This window comes from Notolepis coatsorum (assembly GCF_963971535.1).
Source record: "Notolepis coatsorum genome assembly, chromosome: 18".
NCBI classification, from domain to species: domain Eukaryota; kingdom Metazoa; phylum Chordata; class Actinopteri; order Aulopiformes; family Paralepididae; genus Notolepis; species Notolepis coatsorum.
Window position 1 is genome coordinate 20,464,312 of NC_140182.1, and position 23,168 is coordinate 20,487,479.

At 40.8% G+C, this 23,168-nt stretch overlaps 1 protein-coding gene across 1 annotated transcript in view; it reads right to left on the reverse strand.

The window, feature by feature from the left end:
* The window catches only part of ireb2 (iron-responsive element binding protein 2), a 58,677-nt gene extending 35,509 nt beyond the window's left edge, over nucleotides 1-23,168 (reverse strand). Inside the window, exons 1-10 of the mRNA XM_084334693.1 lie at nucleotides 23,111-23,168; nucleotides 10,842-10,928; nucleotides 10,110-10,275; nucleotides 8,045-8,182; nucleotides 7,249-7,476; nucleotides 6,907-6,976; nucleotides 6,485-6,668; nucleotides 5,565-5,704; nucleotides 4,997-5,168; nucleotides 2,403-2,503 (exon numbers count right to left, since the gene is read on the reverse strand). Of these exons, the coding sequence (XP_084190819.1) occupies nucleotides 2,403-2,503; nucleotides 4,997-5,168; nucleotides 5,565-5,704; nucleotides 6,485-6,668; nucleotides 6,907-6,976; nucleotides 7,249-7,476; nucleotides 8,045-8,182; nucleotides 10,110-10,275; nucleotides 10,842-10,928; nucleotides 23,111-23,135 (1,311 nt within the window). The 5' untranslated portion in view covers nucleotides 23,136-23,168. The remainder of the gene's footprint in view (nucleotides 1-2,402; nucleotides 2,504-4,996; nucleotides 5,169-5,564; nucleotides 5,705-6,484; nucleotides 6,669-6,906; nucleotides 6,977-7,248; nucleotides 7,477-8,044; nucleotides 8,183-10,109; nucleotides 10,276-10,841; nucleotides 10,929-23,110) is intronic.

A 23,168-nucleotide genomic window follows, 5' to 3' on the forward strand; every position in this document is an offset into this window, starting at 1 on the left:
AAGTTTTCAATCAGACAGATGTATGGCAAGGCTTTTATTATAACATTCGTTGCAGTAAAATCATTATGCCTCGTTTAGTCATCCGGCGGAGCGCTGGTAATCTAGTCGTCGGCCGCGGGGAGCTAACGTTAGTAGCTATGTTGTGAGCACTCGTCAAAATCAATGGAGGACCCTGGAAGTAAACAACTTCACAACACGCTTGCCGATTGGTGCTAAGAACAGCAGGTCGGGTGCAAGCGGTGTGACGTAATTGGCAGACTCGACTGTCAATCAAAATTATTTTGTTTGCTGTCCGAATGAATGAATGAAAACTTTATTAACAGATTGCAGAATGGGTACAATACAGTACAGTGGACTGGAGGATGAAGACCAGACAAAGACTTTCGGCTTTTTTACATAAGGGTCCTCCTTTTTCAATTCATCAAAACATTTAGAGACATACAAATATACAGTAGTTTCATAAAAATGCTATTGATTGATTGATTGATTGATTGATTGATTGATTGATTTAAAACCTTATTAACATATTGCAGAATGGGTACAGTACAGCTCAATACATACAATTGTTAAGGGGATGCAGACCAGAGAAAGACTTTCGTCTTGTTTACATCAGGGTCCCCCATTTTCAATTCATCATATTTCATATCTAAATCATATAATATCTCATTGCTAAATATATGCAATATATAATCTAATAATCCAATCATCTAAATGTAATATAAAAATGCTAAATGCATAGGTATTTTATTTTGTCTTTAATGTTAGCTTGCAAACTCAAATACTGTCTTGGTAAGCCTCATAATGAATTGTTTGGGGAAAAAAAGAAAAACATCGTGATGTGTATCGTGTATCGTCAAAAGGTCAGAAAATATCATGATATCATATTTAGGCCATATCGCCCAGCCCTAAATCAAACCATAAACAAAGTGGCCTGTTGGGATGTTAGATCCTAATGTGAAAAACTGATTTTATATGCCTGCTCATTTTACCCTTGCTATTATTTGACCTATTTTTACTTTTATTTCTACGCCCCACTATCCGCTGGGTGCATACTATGATGACCTTTATCATGTTTTGTAACAGATTACAGAAATTCAAGAAGCCTATTGGAACGTGAGGTTCTGATATGATTTGATTAATATATCTGCATTATTTTATCCCACTTTATGCTTTGCTCTTGCTGCTTGTTTTACACAGATTTTAGGTCTCATTTCTTACTGATGTAAAGCACTTTGAACTGCAATCCCCTGTATGAAAGGTGCTTTACAAATAGTTATTATTATAATGGTAAATTAATCATAGCTGCACTAGAACTGTCAGAGCATACATTTTTTGACTTTTGTAAGGATTGTACAAAATCCTTACAAGAAAGGAGCACAGGGCAGACCTATGCTGAGATTGAGTTAGCATTTCCTCCTCACATACAGTAAGAGATTGCTGTGTGGAGATTATTGTTTAAGCATCAATCACAATGCTTCAATAGCAACACAATTGTCTTGATGGGGCTAACTAAGGCCCCGTTTAGACGAGCGTTTTGTGAACAGAAACCGCAAAAGTCATCTTGCGGTTTCACTTTTAATTTTACGTTTAGACAAGCGTTTTGGGGTGGAATTCTCCGTGCAGACGACGCTGTAACGACGTAGCCCCGCTGTCACACGATTGGCGCATATGTCACATGACGTGCTGTGAAGACCCGCCCTACTCTGCCTCTGATTCGCAGACTGTGGATGGGGAATGTGATTCGACCAAAGCAGAGTCACTCACAGACAGTGGGTCCACTCACGCCGCGGGACAGATTCTTGTGTATTTAACCCTTTCACTGCCACACGACAGCCGGTTGTGTGATAGTAAAGGGTTAACCTTCTGTCGTGTGGCAGTGAAAGGGTTAAAAGTACTGCCAATGTAGCCTTCAGGTGATCTCCGTTGATAATAGTCAGACATACTTGCTTTGTTTACGTCTCGGCTACTGGCGCATACCTGCTACCTGTGACGTAAGCAGTACGCGCGACCAGAGCCGTGACAACCCTTTCGTCATCGTTTTAACAGATTTATACGGTTTTACAGTTTAGACGAGAACGCAAAGCTTTTGCGTTTCTAGGAATTCCACCCTGGAAGGTAGTCTCACTTTTTTGCGGTTTCACCCCGTAAAAACGCTGTTTCCGTATAAACGAAAGGCACATCCGAAAAAATATTTTTGCGGATTCACCTGCTAGCGTTTCCGTCTAAACGGGGCCTAAGACTAAAGCAGACTCTGTGAATATGGCTTAAATTTATTCAGTTTCTATCCGGCAGAGGCTCACCAGCCACTTTCACTTTGAGGCCAGAATCTCGCTCTATTGATACTAGCCCACTTGATAAAACAAGATACAAAATAAGAGACAAAAATATAAGGTTAACAATACCTCAGAATATTTGGGATCTTCCGAGGCGTCCTCGTAACTTCTGAACAGCTTCACAGCCTTCATGTAAGCCTCCAGCATTTCAAGTTTCTCCTGGCTAAAGTCTGGAAAGTAAAAATGAAATTGTATTTATATTTGTGGGACACAAAAGTAACCAGTGTCCTTTCAGTGAATTAACATTCTAATGATGTTCCAAATCCCATATTTTTTTTTAATTCAACTTCTTATGCCCTAGCCATATTTTCAGAAAATTCACCTAAAAATACATACCTAAGTAAATGGAAGATTGCTCAACTTCTACAAGGTTGATCTTGCACATTCTAGGGACATCTATGGATCTCAGGGATTGTATTCCCAATGTCAGAAATATTGTGTCTGTTACTAGGCTTGAGTAAATTGTAATGAACTAAAAAAGGAGAATATAATTCTTTTTTTTTCTCCTCATCTTTGACGGTGAATAACACCATGCTAAACTTGACCAGACATGACAAATTGAGCTCATTCAGCACCTTCTTGAGATCACGTGTACACAAGATCTAAGCAAATTAATAAAGGGCAGATTATTAACAGGAGGTTTTGTAGATACAGTACTGAATTCTGCCATCCAGACACAATTTGAAATATAATTACCGGTATAGAATATTATGGCCAAGTCACACATCTATGGATCAGGCTAAATCTCCCCTTTCCAATGGCAGAGTTCAATCTGGATTTAGTATCACCAGGCGCCCCTGACAGGGCAGCAAAAACCGTGAATGAAATCTACTGTAACTAAGTACAGTTCGTTTTTTAACAATGTACATTTCTCCACCATTTTTCATCAGATTGCAACACCGTTTTTGGCTAGATGTTCACAGAAAGGTAGAGAAACTAACTGTTCTATTTTATGGCAATAACGTTCAGGTTTGTTCCACCCCGTGAGATATGATCCTTAAAAAAAAAGGAAAAGAAAAAAGCTTCACTAGAAGTCAGATGAGTGACAGGGGCTGGCGTGAGCTGGGAAGTGTAGTTGCGGTATTTGAAATTCAAAAGCCCGAAAGCCCTGGGTCTCTTCTCTCAAAAGAGGAACAATGCTGATATACAGAACGAGTAATTCGCTTTTGGTTTTTAAGAAAATGGTTTGTAAAACTATTTTTGAAAACTACAAGGGTGAATAATAGTTTTTTTTTGCTATTTTCTTTTAGAATACTGTTTGAGTCTTCATTTTTGTAATTTTTGTTAAGAATATAGGACAGGCATATATAAGCATATATGCTTCAGTCTGTACCTTTTCAGTCACTGTAAAATCAAATATTGTTAAATGATGGTGTATATTGTATTGTGTGAGATGATGACTGAATAAACTACTACTACACTCAAGTTAGGTTGCGCCAAGTCTTCGCGTCAATAAGCGCCTTTTTCCGACTCGATGCGCTGAGATTTCTAATAACACTTGGTATCATTGGTAAACAAACAGTGCTGAAAATATAAACGTTGACTGCTGTTTTGACAGGGTTAGGGTCTTTACTCTTGGCTACATTTGAAGAAAAAAACCGCAACATTAATTCATACATTCTGTAGAGATGGATTTATGGTGCGATATCAATCTCGTACCGGATCGCTCGGGCTTAAGAGGTTAATTATCAATCCTAGAGGTTGACTGAAGGTCAAGTGATTTATCATTTACCAGTGAATAACTAACTGATAGTGAGAGCCAACTGAGTCCAAATAGTTTTATTGATACATAGACTGAGAAGAGGCAGCCCTAAATATTTTTGTCTTGTTTGCATGTCATAATGTCATCTGTTGTATATTTGATATTTCACATATTACAGCATCTTATTAAAAATGCTGAATCCATGTCAAGATAATTTCCCCTATAATGATATCCGATTCCAAGAGCCATTTGTAACATGTCAGAAATCAAATCAAAAGTGACTCTCTCAAGGCGGCTGAGTGGCGCAGTGGGCAAGGCGCTCGCCACTAACGCAGGATAAGCTGGTATCGAGCCCAGCTCTCGGCGGTGCTACCGGCTTGGCCGGTCGTCATACTAAAACAATTGGCAGTGTTAGAGGGTGGGAAAGCCGGTGGGTGGGGATTGGACATTATGGACAGCGACTCCTACAGGTCGGTTCGAAACAGGAAGTAGCGGGGGCAGCGTGAGCCTCCCACGCGTTACTCCTCGCCACTGAGAGTTCGAGCTGCTGTGGTGAAAAGATGCAACAGGCTGCCTCCTCGTGTACCGGAGGGGACACGTGATGCAAGGCTTCTATCCTCACTACAGCCGACCAGTGGGAGGCATAGTCTAGCAACGTTCAAGACAGGGGAGGGAAGAATTGGATAATACGAAATTGGGATGGGAGAAAAATAGAAAATAAGAAGAAAAAGTGGAGCAAGAAAGAAAAAAGTGACTCTCACACATAGGATGTTAGATATCTCTAATATAAAAAAGTTAACATACCGTATAATATAAAAATGTCTGTCCAGTGACACGGAATACGAATCTATGGTGTCAGACTATCGTTCAGTAAAAAAAGAGAATGGATGGCATCAGTACTCCGTATCAACTCTGTATCGCTGTGGTAGCTGTATATGTGTCGGTTTACGACGTGACTCACTCGTCTGTCTAAAGTGATTCAGTGTGATGTGGTCGATGGGGAAGAAGCTGACGGTGGCCTGGTACTCTGGGCTCATGTTGGCGATGGTGGTGCGGTCCGGGGCCGAGAGCTGAGCCACACCAGGTCCGAAGAACTCCACAAACTTCCCAGCGATCGCCGCCTGCCGCAGGTGCTGGGAGAAGAAAAGAGAATCGAAGAGGTTCTGGGTTTTAAAAAAATAAGTTGAAGTCCAAGGCAGCTCTACAAATTTTAAAAAGCCTTTATTAAATGGCTCACATTATTTAGATCATTTAATAAAAGAAACCAACATGTTTCGGCCTACATAGGGCCTTCATCAGGGTATAGATGGTTCTGGGTTTTATATGCAGTGGTGGAGAAAGTAGTCAAATCCTGTACTTCAGTTAAGTAAATGTAGAAATACACCGATATAGAATATTACTTTGGTAATGCAGTTTGGAGCGATAAGTCAATATTATCGTTTATCATATTGTGAAGAAATTATGATATCGTTTACACACTTCTGTCATCTAAATGAATGATAACAAGAGGGGGAGGCAGGGGGCTGTACCTTGGTGATGCCCAGGACGATGTCTATGGAGGTAGAGAGGGTGCTGATGGAACCCACCAGTTTGCAGCCTACCACCTGAGGAAGGGTCAGGGAGACAGGCTGGCCCAACATCACCGCCTCCGACTCGATGCCCCCGACACCTGGCACAGGATGACAATGTACATCCAATGGAATTGGCAACACCACAAAATAACATCACATTTCCCATTATTCCATCCCATATTTTGTATTGATGGTTTTATTTTATATTATGATTCCTGTTGTTTCAAGTTAAACAGAGAATAGTAAAGTAGGATTTCTCACTACCTCATATTCCCAAAAGATCACACTTCCCATCACCCTGTAGTCCAACATGGTGATCAGATGGATTAACATGCGATTATACAAACTTAAGCAGATAATACAGATACTGTTACTATACTGTTACTATGCTTAAGTAAATTGTAATGAACCAAAAGGAGAATATAAATCTTTCGTTTTCGTGAAGTGTCTTGCTCAAGGACACTTCGACACGCTGCCCGGGAGGAGCCGGCATCGAACCAGGAACCTCCGGATTACAAGACGACTGCTCTACCTCCCGAGCCACTGTCGCCCCATTAGCGAGATCGAACATGTTTCTATGCGATACAAATGCAGCAAATTAACTAGTTTCTGTGTTAGAGCCGTCTCTTTGCATCAGATTTTAATATTGGGGATAGTCTCCCAAACCCTATTTTAGCCTGGTAGCGGACCGATAAGACTACAGATGGAAATTAGCTTCTGCTAAATCTGGTGCAAACATATTTTCATGTAACAATGATTAATGTAAATGCACATAGTCTATCAATAAATAAATAAAAATATGGGATACCCGTGTCGACACATCCCTAGTGCCCAGCCCTTATTTACAGGTTATTTCACAGTGATGAAATGTGATTTACCCCAGCCGAGGATGCCCAGGCCGTTGACCATGGTGGTGTGCGAGTCGGTGCCCACCACGCTGTCCGGGTAGACCAAGCCATCGTCCACCTGAATCACTCTGGACAGGTACTCCAGGTTCAGCTGGTGGACCGCGCCCACATCTGGGGGCACCACGTTCACGTTCTTGAACGCTTTGGAACACCACTGGTTGAAGGGACAGGAAGTTGGCAATAGCCGTTACATTCAAGGTTTTCCCTGCCTATTGAAAAGGCCCAAATCTCTAATTCATAACCCCACACACACACACAACTGCATTTTCACTGTGCAACGTTGATTTGTCATAATGGGAAATGTGTGGGTTGTTCCTGTAGATTCAACGTATTTGTCTAATTAAGTGTGATTCTCTTGAATCCCTCCCAGTGAATAGGGTCCGATGCCGTACCTTGAAGAACCGTAGCCTCTCTTTGTTTCTGATTAGCTCCATCTCCTGATTCTTCAGCGCCGTTTCGGGTCTACAGACAAAGAAATATATGTTATACATTACATACGGGCAGGGCACTGTGTTATCATTATAGATGGGAGTATACTGTCGAGCAGATCAGACCATTTCATTTCATATTTTATCTCGTCATTTATTATCTACCGCACATTTCATTCAGAAATATCATTTTCCGGGAATTTCCCTCCCCAACATGACAACTTTATTGTAGGCTACGTGTCAACACACTCAATCTAACAGAATAAAGTGCTGTGCTGGTACAGTGGCGGGCCGTGCTGAACTCACTCCGAGACAGGCTGCAGGTGGAAGGGACAGAGGAGAGGCGTGTTCTCGATCTGTTGGACCGGTCCCCCGGGGGAGGCTGGGGGGTCACTACAGCCAGCCTTACTGCAGGAGGCCCGCTGGCTGCCACACTGAGAGCCTCCCCTGGGTGCCCATCTGGCCGGCGTGGCACGAGGAGACCCCTGGGGCTGGCCGTCCCCTCCGCCCGGGTTGGGAGCGTTCTGTATGGCACTGGGTGGACAGAACACGACAACCCGCGAGGAAAACAACAGGTCAACGCGGTGTTTTTTTTTCTACTGCCGTGCTCTCAGTTCATCATAACGGCTCACATAACATACGCATAGCCTACAAAAATGGAACATCTGTCCGATAAGGTATGGGATCATATTGTGAAAAGATTATGATATTGTGCCACGGAATTCTGTTAAATGACAACAGGCTAACTTGAAACGAGCCATTCAGAATTGCAGCCACAATTGCTGTCGTTAATAATGTGCGTATGCAAATATCTTGATAAAATGTGCACATACAAGATGGCTGCTCGCCATTGATGCACCTTGAATCATATTTTAACTGCAACATCTAGTCTGAAAGTTGGATCTGAATTTCATTTTGACGGTACAGGCTCGTGCAACCCTGCTAGATGTACGATAGTTATCGTATTTGTACGATAAAAGCAGCTCGCTTGTTACAGGCACAGAAACAGCCCATTGAGAACAGGACTGACACAGAGGTGTATAGACCTATGTTAACTTGTTGAAAAGGACACAAATATGTCCCCTTTAAGATAAAAACACACCATTTACTGAAGTCGATCTGTAGTGAGTGGTCTACGATGAGGTCTGTGGGACACAGGGGGTTAATCAGGCCGGGGTCCACGCCATGTTTGGCCACCGCGTCCCTCATGGCTGCCAGGTCCACCATGGCAGGAATGCCCCTGTATGAGAGAACCAATAAATATATACCAGAAAACTGCATATAACAGTATACACAGTACAAGCTAAAGATGTTATCTCATAAAAGGGGAAAGACACGTTTTTTCAGAATTCACATATGTTCTCCCTGTGCCCCAGGACAGTTCAGACAAGTGACAACAAACAAGAGAGAGCACCCACCCAATGTCACTAGGATGTAACATCTGGTGCTGCTCTTACACCCAAATGAGCATTATACCGTAATTCCTCTAATAGTAACCCCGGCTTGTATTTGTTTCAACTGTAGCGGGTACCAGGCTTGTATTAGGAGGAGGCCTGTATAAGAGGGAGGCCTATATTTCAAATTTTCAAACGGATCATAATGAATAAATCAACATTTTGTGTCAGTTTGAACCCAGTCAAATGTACTGGGTTCATTTATTGAAACCAAGAAGTACTGTATGAAATAGTAAACAGTGCAATTACAGGTGGTCACTGGTCATTTCAACGTTTTCAAAGTGAAATCAAGTAACTAGCTCAGTATGCAGCTCAGTATATTAGTAACCCGGCTTGTATTAGGAGGCCGGCTTATAATTGCTTAGCTCAAGAGCGCACCCAGCCATTAATAGAGACCCGGCTTGTATTTGAGACCCGGTTACTATTAGAGGAATTACGGTATTCTAGCATTGCTAGACGGTCTGAGCCTCATTTGGGTGCAAGAGCTCAATTTATGAAGCCATAACATGTTTGTGTGAACTCTTAACACCCAAATGAGGTTTTAATTCTGGTTCAGAGCTTGCAGAAATTCTAAAATATAAACTTAATTTGGGTGTAAAAACTCAAACTAAAATTGTATGGCTTAATAAAGTTCTCTCTTTGATATCTAGCTTTAGGAGAGAGTGCTGTGTGTTCACAAATACTGACTGAACTGTCCTGGGGCAAAGGAAGAACATATGGCAATTCTTAAAATGGGTGGCATTCCACTTTAAAAACAAAACAACATATTTTAGAACCGCAACTCAAATACTAAAATCCAATACCAACAGGCACATATAACATGCCAGAAGTCAAAGCAACTTGATATTATGCCTTTTAGACTAAAAAAGATGTTACCATAGCAATGGTATTACACCGCAATCAGTTTGGTCGGATGACCCCACAACTAATGGTTTACATCTTTATTGTTATCATATCATTGTTTATACTGTAATGGTCCAAGTCTGAAATTTTTAAGTAATGGATCAGATAAGCAGTCAGTATGGACCGATTTCAATGGGTTGCTGTTTACTTGCACTGTATGCTAGTGGGACATGTGTAAAACTACTGTAAGCTACTGTAAAATGTAAACAGAGAGCCACTGTGGCATTGTATAAAAGCAAAGGTTAAAGCTGAAGTAGGCAATTTTTGAGAAATGAGCAAGAGTGAGTTTACCTGCCCAGCTGAAATAGAGCAAGCTCTGAATCACTTTTCAAGCCCATATATGCACAACAAAAGATTTCCCACAGAATACCAGAGGTAAAATTATAAAAAAAAAAAAAAAAAAAAAACATTTCCCAGCCTCTGATTGTCAAACCAAACCATGTGCAGTGATCTTAGTTTTCCGATGTGAACCCGGGAACACCACTTGGCAGGCCAAAAACATTTGATATTGACCCAGGGAGCTGTTGTCTTTGGCCTACCAAGTGGTGTTCCCGGGGTTCATCGGAAAACTAAGACCACCATCACATTTCTTGACAAAAAGTACCACCTGCCGACCTGAGGTTGGGAGAAAGATTTTTTTTTTTTAATTCAGCTTAAAGCTACTGGTGCATCTGGGAGTCTGTTGAAAACCTTTGTTGACCGTGCAATCGTGCATGGGCTTGAAAAGTCACTCGCTTGCTAATTTCTCTGAAGTTTCCTACTGCAGCTGTGTTTTGGCTGTGCAGAAGTCGTGGTGGTGGTGAAACTCACGTGAAGTCCTGGAGGAGGATGCGTGCCGGTGGGAAAGGCACCTCTGTGACATTCTGCTGCCGGTGCCAGTCTAGGATGTTTTCAACGTCTTCCTCTTTCACGTAAAATCCATCACATTTTCGAATGGCCGCCTCCAGGAGGACTCTGATGGAGAGAGGCAGCTCTTCTGCACAGAGGGAAAGCGAAAAAGGAAAAAAAACATACAGCCATTTAGTTTAAGATCATGGTAAACTGCAACTATTTACTGTCACCCAGCCTTTTAACTGACACTTACATTTGTCTGTTCTGCTTCCTGTCTTGCATTACTTGTAATTTAATGTGGTTGTTTGTTCGTTTGTGTTTTAATTATTCCCTTACCTCTGTGATATGCCTCATTTGTGTCCAATAGTCGTATCTGGATAATCTTTTTTCTATTTATTTTATAAAAAATCTTAATCAAGGGGTCCTTTTGTCATCTCGCCAGGCCGTAATTGTAAATAAGAATTTGTTCTTAATTGAACTGCCTGGTTAAATTAAATTAAATAAAAAGGTGAACAATGCTTTATGAAGTCCTGGTAATTAATTTAGCTGTACCCTTGCAATTTCAAAATTGCAGACACACTTGGCCTGGGAAATGCCAGTTATTCCCCTTGTAACTTTTATTCAAATTGGTGTCTGCATTAGTTTTTCCAGCTCACCCACACTGTGATGCATGTTTACATCTTTATTTCAGGACAGCGATGCCGGACTCACCATATCTTGGGTCGTTGAGTTTCTGTGGATTGAAGAACTTCAGACTTCCTTCAGTCAGCGTGTCGAGCAGGTGGCTGTATGGATGCTCTGCATGGGAGTAGCAAACATCCGATTACATCACTGTTCTTCTCACACCAATCTTAATGTTGACTCCCTACTCGGACGCTCAAATGTAGCACCATGGGCCCGATATAGAATAGAGGCTAGGCCTGTCACGATAACACATTTTGCTGGGCGATTAATTGTCCCAGAAATTATTGCGATAAGTGATATTATTGCGGTTTTGAGAGAAATAATTTTTTTGAGAAATGTATTTCCCAAAAGTTTTCAATCAACTTTTTTTTTTTACTAATATAATGATAATAGCATAATAATGCAAGGAAACCGTTTCAAAGTAGAGCTGCCGCGGTATTGATTATTTCCTTACCGCACAAATTTGCAAAATATTTCCTACCGAAACCGCACGCACACAAAAAATTAAAAAAAAAAATTTGAATGCATTTTTTTTTTAGTAGTAGTCTACTCTTTATAGCATATAGCCTGCCTCTAGTCTAAATGTCTATCTTTAGAGGATGACTTTGCAGCATGAATATTGTTTGGGATTCGGCAAGCACGCATTCGTTATTAAAAGTGAAACACGGATTCGAAGTCTCCCCTCTGGTCGTGCGCCGTTCACTAGGTGTCGCGGGCAGGAGTGGTAGCGGCGCGCCCGCCGGTTACCCCCCCGACCCTTTCTTCTTATTATTATTATAACGTTACTACTTATGATTACAAAGGCATTCGATTTGTGGCATTAACGTTAGTATAGTTACACGTTCGTATTTACCGGACCATAGCAAGGCAAGCGTTACTAAATTAATATCTAAGTTCCTTTCTTTGCTCAGAGCGTGCCGAGTTGTACCCATTCTGCGGTCTGTTAATAAAGTTTTCAATCAGACAAGTGTATAGAACGAAGGGCTTTTATTATAACATTTCGTTGCAGTAAAATCATTATGCCTCGTTCCCTGAGGAGCGACGGCAATCCACTCCGGTCTCCGGTGGGAGCTAACGTACTATTAGCCGTGTTGTGACTGAGCTCTGATCAATGGCTCATGGCTGAGATTCAGGAAGTAAAAGCACTTCGCGTATCTCTTCTGACCAATCTGTGGTCTGCAGTGTTTCATGTGACTTTTCTGGTACCCAATAGGGTCGCTTGGAATCTCGACAGAGAAGTAGGGTATATCTGCAGAGCCGCAAGCCCAACGAGAGCGTAATAATAATAATAATATAATAAAAAACAGCGGTGATGCCGGTATTCAGCCCAACGCTGCGGTGGGCATGATGTAACAGCGATACCGCGGTAATACCGATACCGCGGCAGCTCTATTTCAAAGTGCAATAAACCTTTATTTAACATTGGAAGACATTTTAAATATCCTAAATTACTACCTAACCAATCAGATATGAGGTAGCGTCAGAAGCAGAGTAACCTCGTTCCCAGTTTTATCTCCGTGAGAGCAATGATAAAACGAGCAGAGCAATGTGTGTGGACAAGAGGCGGGTTGCTACGTTTACTGTAGGAAGGGGCTTTTAGACCCATGTTTTTATTTTTTGCTTCAAAAAGAGGGACATCCTCTCAATATGCGGGACGTGGGACATTAGGTAAAATGGCTGTGCAGTATACAACCAAAAGCGGGACACCTGGTCACCCTAACTGTGGCTCGCGTTTGTTTACTGTGGCTCGCGGATTATGTGATGGGCAAGCTACTTGGAAAATGTAGTAAGCTACACTACCAGTTACTCTCGATTAAAATATAGTTCAACAATAATCAAATAAACACAAATATATACTATCTCTATTGGAATGGAGACTTTTCAGCACAGGATAAACTAGGGATGGGCAAAAAAAAACAGATCGATTGATCACATGATGTACTTGAGTACTCGTGGAGGAAAACGCTGTACAAAATAAACGTCTTTTCCGGTGTTTTAGACTTTGCTCTTTTATTTTGAAACCCACCGACCGGAAGTATTGTTGTTATTATCCTAGCAGAACCTATGAGCGGACAACTTGTGTCGTCCGGTTCTGTGTTTTTGAGCGAATGATAAAACAAATGTTGAGATTGTTGGTGAACAACTAACTTTAGGTTAGTTTTAACGTTAGCTACTAACGTTAGATGCAGCTACTACAGGCAATCAACGATGAGGAGGAAGCGTCATAGCATCAACACTAGATCTTTAATCTTTATTTAGCAGTCCAGTTTCTCCGGGCAGTAGCGTATAGCGTTTGTTCACTACTTGATCACTACTTGGGTCTAAAAATAGCTACACTACAAAGAACGCTACTTGGTTCAAAAGGAGCGACGCTACCATCACGCTACTGAGAAATGTAGTTAAGCTATGTAGCGTTGCTACTGACCAACATACGCATGGTGCTCACAGGAGCTCCCGTGCTGTACTCTGTAGTAACGCCAGCGGCCCGCCTCCCCACACGGAGAGGTACTGGTTCCCGCCTCATTAAAACAAACACGCAAATAGCAATTAATTGCGCCCATCAAAATCATTGCATTAATTTTCATTATTGCGCGATAAATTGATTTATTGCTTATTGCAACAGGCCTAATAGAGGCCCTTACCAGAATGCCTCTGCCCATTTTCCTCCATGTTAGAAGAAACGGCAGTTGCCATGTGCAAAAGAACGGTTGCTATAGTGTTGATTTATGTGAAATATATCAACAAATGTAGTAAATTGGTTATTACTGGATCTTGTAACCAAGTCACAGTGGAACAGTAAAAAAGATTCCCAATGTTCCATCCACTCATTGCACAGAAATTAGACATTTTCTTTCCAAATGCAAGGCCTGTATTACAGGGCTGTACGCTAAGCTTTTTCACTAGGGGCACACTTGCCCCTAAATGAGAAATTTAGGGGCAAAAAATATTTTTTAGGGGCAAATCTTTAAATAACAATTTTACCATTATTTATATCGATTGTTTTTATATAATTTTTTTTTAATAAAATATATATATGATATAATCATACTTGTAGTTGTATTATCTGCGAGACATCGCCACCACGCAACAAGTCTAAATGCTCGCTATATGCAACCAGCTCCACTGTCTGTGTGTACTGAGTAGCCTCCAGCTACGGCCAGGATTCTCCGGAGCTGCAGCTGGGCCCTATACTGTAGCCTCCAGCTACGGCCAGGATTCTCCGGCGCTGCAGCTGCTCCCTATTGACTATATTCAGCGTGCCCTCAGCTCGAATACGCATCGACTCAGTGTTATAAGACATTGATATCAGGACGGAGCTATCTGAACTATTTAGTTTAAAACCTGTTCCACCCCAGGTGAAATCTGCATAAAATGTATACCTATGGTAAATGGAATATTGCTCCACTTCTACAAGGGCTATTTGCATATTCTTGGTATCTAGGAACATCTATGGACCTCAATGAATGTATTCTCAGTGTCATAAATATTGTGTCTATTACTAGGCTTGCTTAAATTCTGATGAAACAAAGGAAAATATGAATTATGATTTTTCTTTTCATCTTTGACAGTGAATAAAACCATGATAATAATGACCAAACTTAAAAAACTGCCACTGAGCTAATTCAGTACCCTCTTGAGATCATGTGTACAAAAGATCTAAGGAAATTAATAAAGGGAAGATGATAAAATTGAAGGTTTTGTATATACAGTACTGAATTCTCCCATCCGGACCAATGCAATTTGAAATATTATTATAGAATATAGAATATATGCTTATACATTACCTTATTATAGCCAATTCGCACATTTATATATATATACATATAGTATCTTTCAAATGGCCGAGTTCAATTTGGATATAGTATCACCAGGCATGTATAATAACATACAGATATTTAATGTAATCGACTGTACTTTTTTATTTCTCCCACAGTGTAATCATTTTGTAACTAATTTCAGATCTAATTATTCCTACATGATTACAATAGTGTGGAGAAACTGACTGCGTTTCAATATTTGTCAAAAACGTTACCTTTTGTAGCTTATTATCGCGAATCATAACAATTATTGATATGATTCATTCAGAATGCCTAACTTTGAACGACCATAGCGGACCATGGGAAGTGTAGTTTTGAGAAATTCCGACGCTGGCAGATAGCTGGCGATGCGCTCTTCAAAATGGCCGCAAAAAAACTACAATTCCCATGGTTCAACATTTCCATTTACGCTTCAGCGTCAAAAACGCGAGTGAAAAATAAAAACTTAAAATGATATAAACTCACTTTTAACCTATTGCTAAACTATTGCCAACCTAACGTTTTACATTCTACATGTATTTGTGACATAGTAGTGATAATAATACTTGAAAACGTTTGATTTTAAAAACGTTAAATTATTGCAGCACTCATAAAAATACTAATATATGATAATAATGTCAAAAAGGGGTCGGTACCGTGGCCGTGGGGTGGAACAGGTCAATGGGACGTTTCGTTTTGAACAGTAAGCTAACGCAAGCTATCATGCACTACTAGACTTACTGGAGCATTTGTTGATAGCTATCAGTAGCTAGCCGGCTGGCAGGCTCACCGAGGTCCCAGTGTTTACAACAGCCACGGGTGCGAGAGGGCTGGAGGAGAAGCAGATGCCACATCTCTCTCCGTGTGTCTGAGTTCAGTTCAGTTCGGCTCACTATAGGAGGTCGAACAACGCGTCGAAAATATGAAGCAATACTAACTTTACTTTTCTTCATAGCTAAATCAGACAGTCAGCCAGTCTATCAGAGTGAGTGCTCAGAAGTCGATTGTTCCCGCTGATCATACCTGCTGAGTGCTCACTGCTCAGCTCGCGTGAGTGACGTCATCGCGTCATCACACGCCTTGGATAATTTAGGAGTGAAATGCGAATCCAAGGCTTGAAAGCACTACTCGCAAGCCCGCCCCCAGATAATATTTACCAATCGCAACGGCCAATTAAAGGGGCAATTCGCGACGATATCATCGCAGCGTACAGCCCTGTATTATATGACTGAAGTAATATCCCTATATTAGGGTCAGCAAAGTAAAATTTGGCCTACTATGAAACGTAAGGCCTTTCAGACAAGACAAGTCATTGTTTCCATTTTCCAAGGACATAATTTGACAGAACATTGTTTGGCCTATTTAGCATGGTGTTTCATTAAGGGTTTGAAACATCATGCAAGTTGCAAGTTGTAACCTGTATTCACCAACAACTAAGTCTGGACTCAAGGCCATTCCTGCCAAGGCCAATAATGACTGGGCTGTGTCATTTGGAAGTTAAGAGCTCTCAACATAATACTCTCAATTTCACATCACAGTTCCCTTAGAGCCTGGTTTATTTAAAAGTATAGGTCAGGACGTTATAGGCTCATTCTTATTTTTGACAGTATAGCGGTATTTATTTCCCCCCAGTTCAAATTACACTGATACGACATTTTTGATGTGGTCTTTCTGTAAATCAATTGTCAAGGTGCTACTTTATGTAAATAGTCCATTCTTATCCAATTTACATCACAAATACTCATAGGTCTATATTGGATAAACCTCCCAGTCCCAGCCAGGGTGGCACTCACAACCCTTCTTCTTGTTGTGAGTCCCCACATAATTGTAATAATAAATTTGATTTATTATATAACACTTAGCTTTCTAGAACTCAGTCACTTTACGGGACAGGGGCAGCAAGACAAACAGATGGGCAAAACACAAACAAGGATGGATGGGGAGGGTCTAGTTGCGATGGGTCTTGACTCGAGGTGGGACTGGAACATTGAAAGACTGAGTCTCTGATGTCTTGGGGGAAGAAGTTCCAGAGCCTGTAGTATTGTAATATAGTGCGTTTGAGATGTGGAGTTTCAATGAGCCTAGGCGTCACCGGTCACAATGAAAAACTAAATATTTGGATGCCTGACTTTTCTGCAGTTCAGCTGCGACCAGAACCCTCCCTCTTGAAATGAGCCATGTGTGTGTATGTGAAGAAGATATCTTGATAAAATGCGTGTGAAGATATCTTGATAAAATGCATGTGCATGTGAAGATATCTTGATAAAATGTGCATGTAGAAGATGGTGGCTTGAATGTAAATCTCATCTTTTCTACCTAAAGTTGAACCTAAAATATGTTTGACAATATTCTTAACAAGATTGCTATACTATTGCTGGATCTTAGTCATATTTGATCAGTAACGTCTAGTCTGAAAGTTGGATCTGAATTTTGTTCAACGATAATTATTGTATTTGTACGATAAAAGCAGCTTGCTTGTTACAGACACAGAAACGGTCCATTGAGAACATGACTGAAACAGAAAGGTATAGAGACTGCTAGAATGCATAATCTGACCAGATAACCATCAAAAACGTAAGACATGTTTAGGGGACCTCGAAGACCTACTGTATACTAACTTGTTGTAAATGTCCCCTAAAATAATTATAGGAGAGGAGACCATGCCTTAGATCAGGGGTCGGCAACCCTAGGCACGCGTGCCTGCTTAGGCACGCGGGACCATTTCCATAGGCAACATTAAAAAAAAAAAAAAAAAAAAAAAAAAAAAAATATATATATTATTATTATTATTTTTTATTACTTCGCTTTGAAATATTATAGTGAAATGTTTTGCACTGTTGTCGCATATCTCTTGTTGAAATCCTCCCACAGGTTCTTTTTTGTAAGTCGACTGTTCTGCACATCCCTATATTATGACAGCAATCAGCTGTTCCCATGTGCTCCGCTGTAGCCGGCCTCCCGCCGGCCTCCCCTTCACTCGCGCCAGGTAACACACAGTGAGGTTGCATTCTGTGCAGTGTCATGATGGCAACCCCCGCTAAGAAATCAAAGCAAATTCGGACATTCCAGCCCTCGTGGACAGACGATTACGGGTTTGTGGACCTTCAGAAGGACCGTGCTATGTGTTCTTTCTGTTTGGAAAATGTAGTTTGCCAAACGTCATCTGTGAAACGCCATTTCGAGACTAAGCATAAAACAAGTTTCAAGGATCAGGCGGATAAGGCAGAATCTATTAAACGTGCCGTCGCCAGGTATGGGAAGCAAGCCAGCACCCTCAAAGTGTTCATGCGCGCTCAAAACCACGCAACTGAAGCAAGCTTTCGCATTGCTCATTGCATTGCAAAACGTGGAAAGCCATTCACGGATGGCGAGTATATTAAGGAGGCTTTTATCTGTACCTCAGATGTTTTGTTTGAAGGCTTGCCAAATAAAGAGAAAATAAAAGCAAGGATAAAAGATATCCCAGTGTCAGCTCGAAGTGTCGAGCGACGCATCAATGAAATGTCAGAAAACATCCCGGAGTCGATTGACAACCGACCACTCCGCAGCATGTGTCCAGCTTAAAGTGACTAATTACACCCCCCAAATAACGGAGCTCAGCCAGGCAAAACAGGGCCAGGGATCTCACTGTCGCGACAGGTAGGCTGCTGTTTATTTTCCTATACATCGGCTTGCTTGTTAACTTGAACGTGCATATGCAGGGCTCTACGCATAATAGAGCATATTACGCACAATCGCGCATATATTATTATTATGCATGCGTATGTGTAGGGCTAGGGGAGCTGTCCACTGTGTGTGGTGCTGAACCTTGCGTCATGTCTCTCTCTCTCTCTCTCTCTCTCTCTCTCTCTATAGCTGAGAGAGAGAGAGAGATCTGGTGGAGAGATTGGAGGAGGAGGAGGAGGAGGAGGAGGGTGTGCTTTGTGTGTGCACTGTGTGTGTGCCATCATGTTAGCCTCAGTTAAACCTTGCGACGCCTCGTTAGATGAAGCTGTGTTCTTCTGAGGTGTCCTGTGTGCTGATCTGTGTTCTGATCTGTGTGCTGTGTCATGTGACACTACACATATTTAATTGAGACCCTTTATTTGTTTATTTCAATTTAGCTGGAAATACATTGCTACATCATTCAGTAACATTTGCAGAGCCTTATAGCAAAACATTATTAAGGTCACCATTGTGACATTTTATTATTCATTTTTCTATTATTTCATTGAACATTGCACATGTTAAAAGCCATTTTTTTTACTCAAAATGTGAGTATTACCAAGTCAACTTGTGTTCTTAAAACAATGACAATAAACATAGTTTTATTAGGTTGAAATAATGTGGTTGTGTACTTATTTTTATGTTAACTTATTATGGATTGAAAACTGGTTCTCCTGGTGTTCTCCATTAGGCCTGTAGGTGGAGCTATGACAGCACACGTACAGTACACACACCGATGGTGTGTGATGTGTCCACAAATGAATGGGCAAATGTGAGTGAAATGGTCGCACTGTATGCAGCTGTTTGTCTGCATTGCATTCACCCCCCCCCCCCCCAACTCAGATTTAGGGTTGATACAACCATCATAATAATATTGTTAATAATAACAATAACAATAATGTAATAATGTAAAAATTATTAAAAATACCTGATTATTAGAAAAAAAAATTACGATGCATGGAATATTGTTGAGGCACACTAGTTACAACTATATTTCAACCAGGCACTCCATGTCAAAAAGGTTGCTGACCCCTGCCTTAGATAATGCCTGATAACCTTCTCACCAGGGAGAAGCATGATGGAACCGGTTGGTTTGGCCTAAATTCCAAAAAAATTGTTGAACCGGTGTGACTTTGAAAATAACACAGTAGTCTCATCTAATATCATCCAGTGGCAAGAGTATAGTATAATAATAATAGCTTCATTTTAAATAGCGGCTTTCAAAAGACCCAAGGTCGCTTTACATAGGGGGAGAAAATAACAAAGTAACAAACATAGTGGACAGACGCAACAATACAAAGTGAGAAATTAGGGGTTTAAGGCCAAGTTGAAGAGGTGGGTTTTGAGCAGTTTTTTGAATGAGTCCAGAGTTGGGGCGGTGCGGAGTTCTGTGGGGAGGGAGTTCCAGAGGGTGGGAGCTGCCACACTAAAAGCTGTCCCTGAAAAAAAGGCTTGCTTGTGAGGGTGAACCTTCCAGCTCCAAGGCAATATTATGTACTATCCAACAAGCTTTGTGTTGATTTGTCAATCAAGTCATGATGGATATAATAATGTTGGCAGTGACTAGTGGGTGGCCATTATTTGACAATTAAAGTGTTGAACATTTTTACCATTTGTCTCAATTTACTAAACTAGTTACACCCCTAATATATACTACTACTAGTACCTACTATGCAATACTACTACATACTATGCCTATACTACTAAGTACCTATACTACTACCTACTACTATGTCTATATACTGCTATGCACTCAAAGTGAAGCACTCAAATTTGGCACTGCAAGACAATATTCCAGCTGACTTGTAAGTCGCTTTGGATAAATGCTAAATTACTAAATGTAGTGTTGTAGTATTGATTTGATTCAATTGAATACCCAGCCCTAAAATAGAATGCCAAAAGTCATGAACTTGAAACTGTAGACTAGGCCTATATCATTTTGTGAGCGTCTTTAATGCTCAACAACCTATCAATATTAACTAAACAACTCTATGCCTACTGTCTGCTCCAACCTATAAATATTAACTAAACAACTCTATGCCATTGCCTACTGTACTGTCTGCACCAACCTATAAATATTAACTAAACAACTATGCCTACTGTACTGTCTGCACCAACCTATAAATATTAACTAAACAACTATGCCTACTGTACTGTCTGCTCAAACCTATAAATATTAACTAAACAACTATGCCTACTGTACTGTCTGCTCAAACCTATAAATATTAACTAAACTATATGCCTACTGTACTGTCTGGTCTGCACTCTGCAGCAACCTATGAATATTAACTAAACAACTCTATGCCTACTGTACTGTCTGCACCAACCTATAAATATTAACTAAACAACTCTATGCCTACTGTACTGTCTGCTCAAACCTATGAATATTAACTAAACAACTATATGCCATTGCCTACTGTACTGTCTGCTCCAACCTATAAATATTAACTTAACAACTCTATGCCTACTGTACTGTCTGCACCAACCTATGAATATTAACTTAACAACTCTATGCCTACTGTACTGTCTGCACCAACCTATGAATATTAACTAAACAACTGTACTGTCTGCACCAACCTATAAATATTAACTAAACAACTGTACTGTCTGCACCAACCTATAAATATTAACTAAACTGTACTGTCTGCACCAACCTATAAATATTAACTAAACAACTCTATGCCTACTGTACTGTCTGCTCCAACCTATAAATATTAACTAAACAACTCTATGCATACTGTACTGTCTGCTCCAACCTATAAATATTAACTAAACAACTCTATGCCTACTGTACCGTCTGCTCCAACCTATAATTAACTAAACAACTCTATGCCATTGCCTACTGTACTGTCTGCACCAACCTATGAATATTAACTAAACAACTATATTCCTACTGTCTGCTCCAACCTATAAATATTAACTAAACAACTATATGCCTACTGTCTGCACCAAACTATCAATATTAAGCAATAAGCAATAATAATATAATATTAAGTAAACAACCATATGCCTACAGTATGTGTGCTTTCCTCTGCATGACAAACCAACCTCAAATCTCAGCTTCAGATTGACGCTCTGTGACTGACCACACAGGTTACAACTTGCCTGAGCTGTATCGGGGGTGTGGGTGGAATTGAAAGCTGTCTTTTAGATCCTAGTGTTTAAATCCTAAAATTAAAAGAGCATATACCAAAAGAGGCTGGATCATTTTCTCCTCCATTATATAGCTTAAAGGAGCTAGTGAAGTCAGTACCTTAATAGTTGGGATACCTCCAAGCCCTAATTATATCCCCCAACACTAAGGAAATTATGGAATCACCTCGACCACAGCCGATCCTGGGTGTGAACTTGAATTGCTTCCATTCAAATATTTTCTAATTTGTGGAGCACATTCATGACCCCAACAGGAAGAACCCTGTTGATTTGTGACCCTGTGACCTTTTGACTAGAGCCACCATCAGGCCAAACTTTCAATAAAGTTGGGTGTATTCCAGTTGAGCTGATGGATGACCATCTAAGTACAGTACCCACCACTACAGCCAGAGTGCCCTTGAGCAAGGCACCAATTGGACCTCAAATTGCCAGAGGGGCACTATAGTACAGGCGACCCAGTGCTGCACATAATCATCACATTACAGTCAATACCTGATGTATGTATGCAATTTATGCATGCATGTATGTGAAATTGAATGTTTTAAATGGTAACGCTACCCATTCACGAGGTAGGGCAGTTGTCCTTGCCACCTCGGGGATGCACCCATCAGTAGTAGACAATAGATATGAGAAAGATATACGATGTGGCTTCGGTCTCATTTTACTGTAGATATTTTACTGTAGAATTGGCATTTTTGTCAGAGTGAGACAGAGGAGATGGAGCACTGTCTCTCGGGCGGTCTTTGAAGTGAAAATTGAGAGAATCAGCTGAACACTGTGTGGGACAAGATGATGAAGATGATGATGACGACGAAGGTGACAATGATGTCTATGTTCTGTGACTGTAGCATACAGTAGGACGATATGCATGTTTTAATCTTTACGTTTTTTTTGTTTTTTTTTTAAGCAAGCAATAGTAGTATTCTCATAGATACTCATTCTGACAGATTGCCACTGGATACAACAACGGGGTAAAAAAGACAATAAAACACTGACGTATAGCGACCATAATACATACGAGATTGGAAATGGAAACTACGAAATTGTTTACCTCGATATCTCACTAACCTAGTAAAAACCAAACGCATGATGCGATTAGTTGTGTCCACTCCTTAGCAAATATAGCTCCAAAGCGTCAAACAATAATCAACATGGTGGCAGCAGGCAGATGACAAGACAGAGGATGAAGCAAACAACCTGCTAACGTGAGCTGGCTCTGCTCAGGGACCAGTCCTTATCACGCAGAGCCTGCTGCTTCCTCCCAGACAGATGTCTTAAGATAAAGAACCCATTCACGCTACATTAACTAGAATAATAACCCAGACAGGTAGGATGCATGATGCACATCTGTTTATTTAACTAGAGCTAACTTCATGACGCCTCTGCAATGGTAAAGGTATCAGTGGCTAAGCTAACCTTACATTAGCTCTGCTTGCCTTTCCTACCTTCATCATCAGGCTAGCCCAATGTTAGCAAGCCAACTGGCTGACGCTAATTGTGGTTAGTTATAGAAGAGAATGGCAAGCAATCATTGTCAGTAAAGGATTTAATCGTTAACCCGCATCAAATTCCGTGGACGGAAGGTTAAACGGTTGAAACGTTGCCCTGCTAAGTAACGTTAGAGAACGACAACTCTCTTACCTTTGACTGAGGCAGTGGGCGCCATGATGACTTCTGAAATCAACACGACTCGTTCACA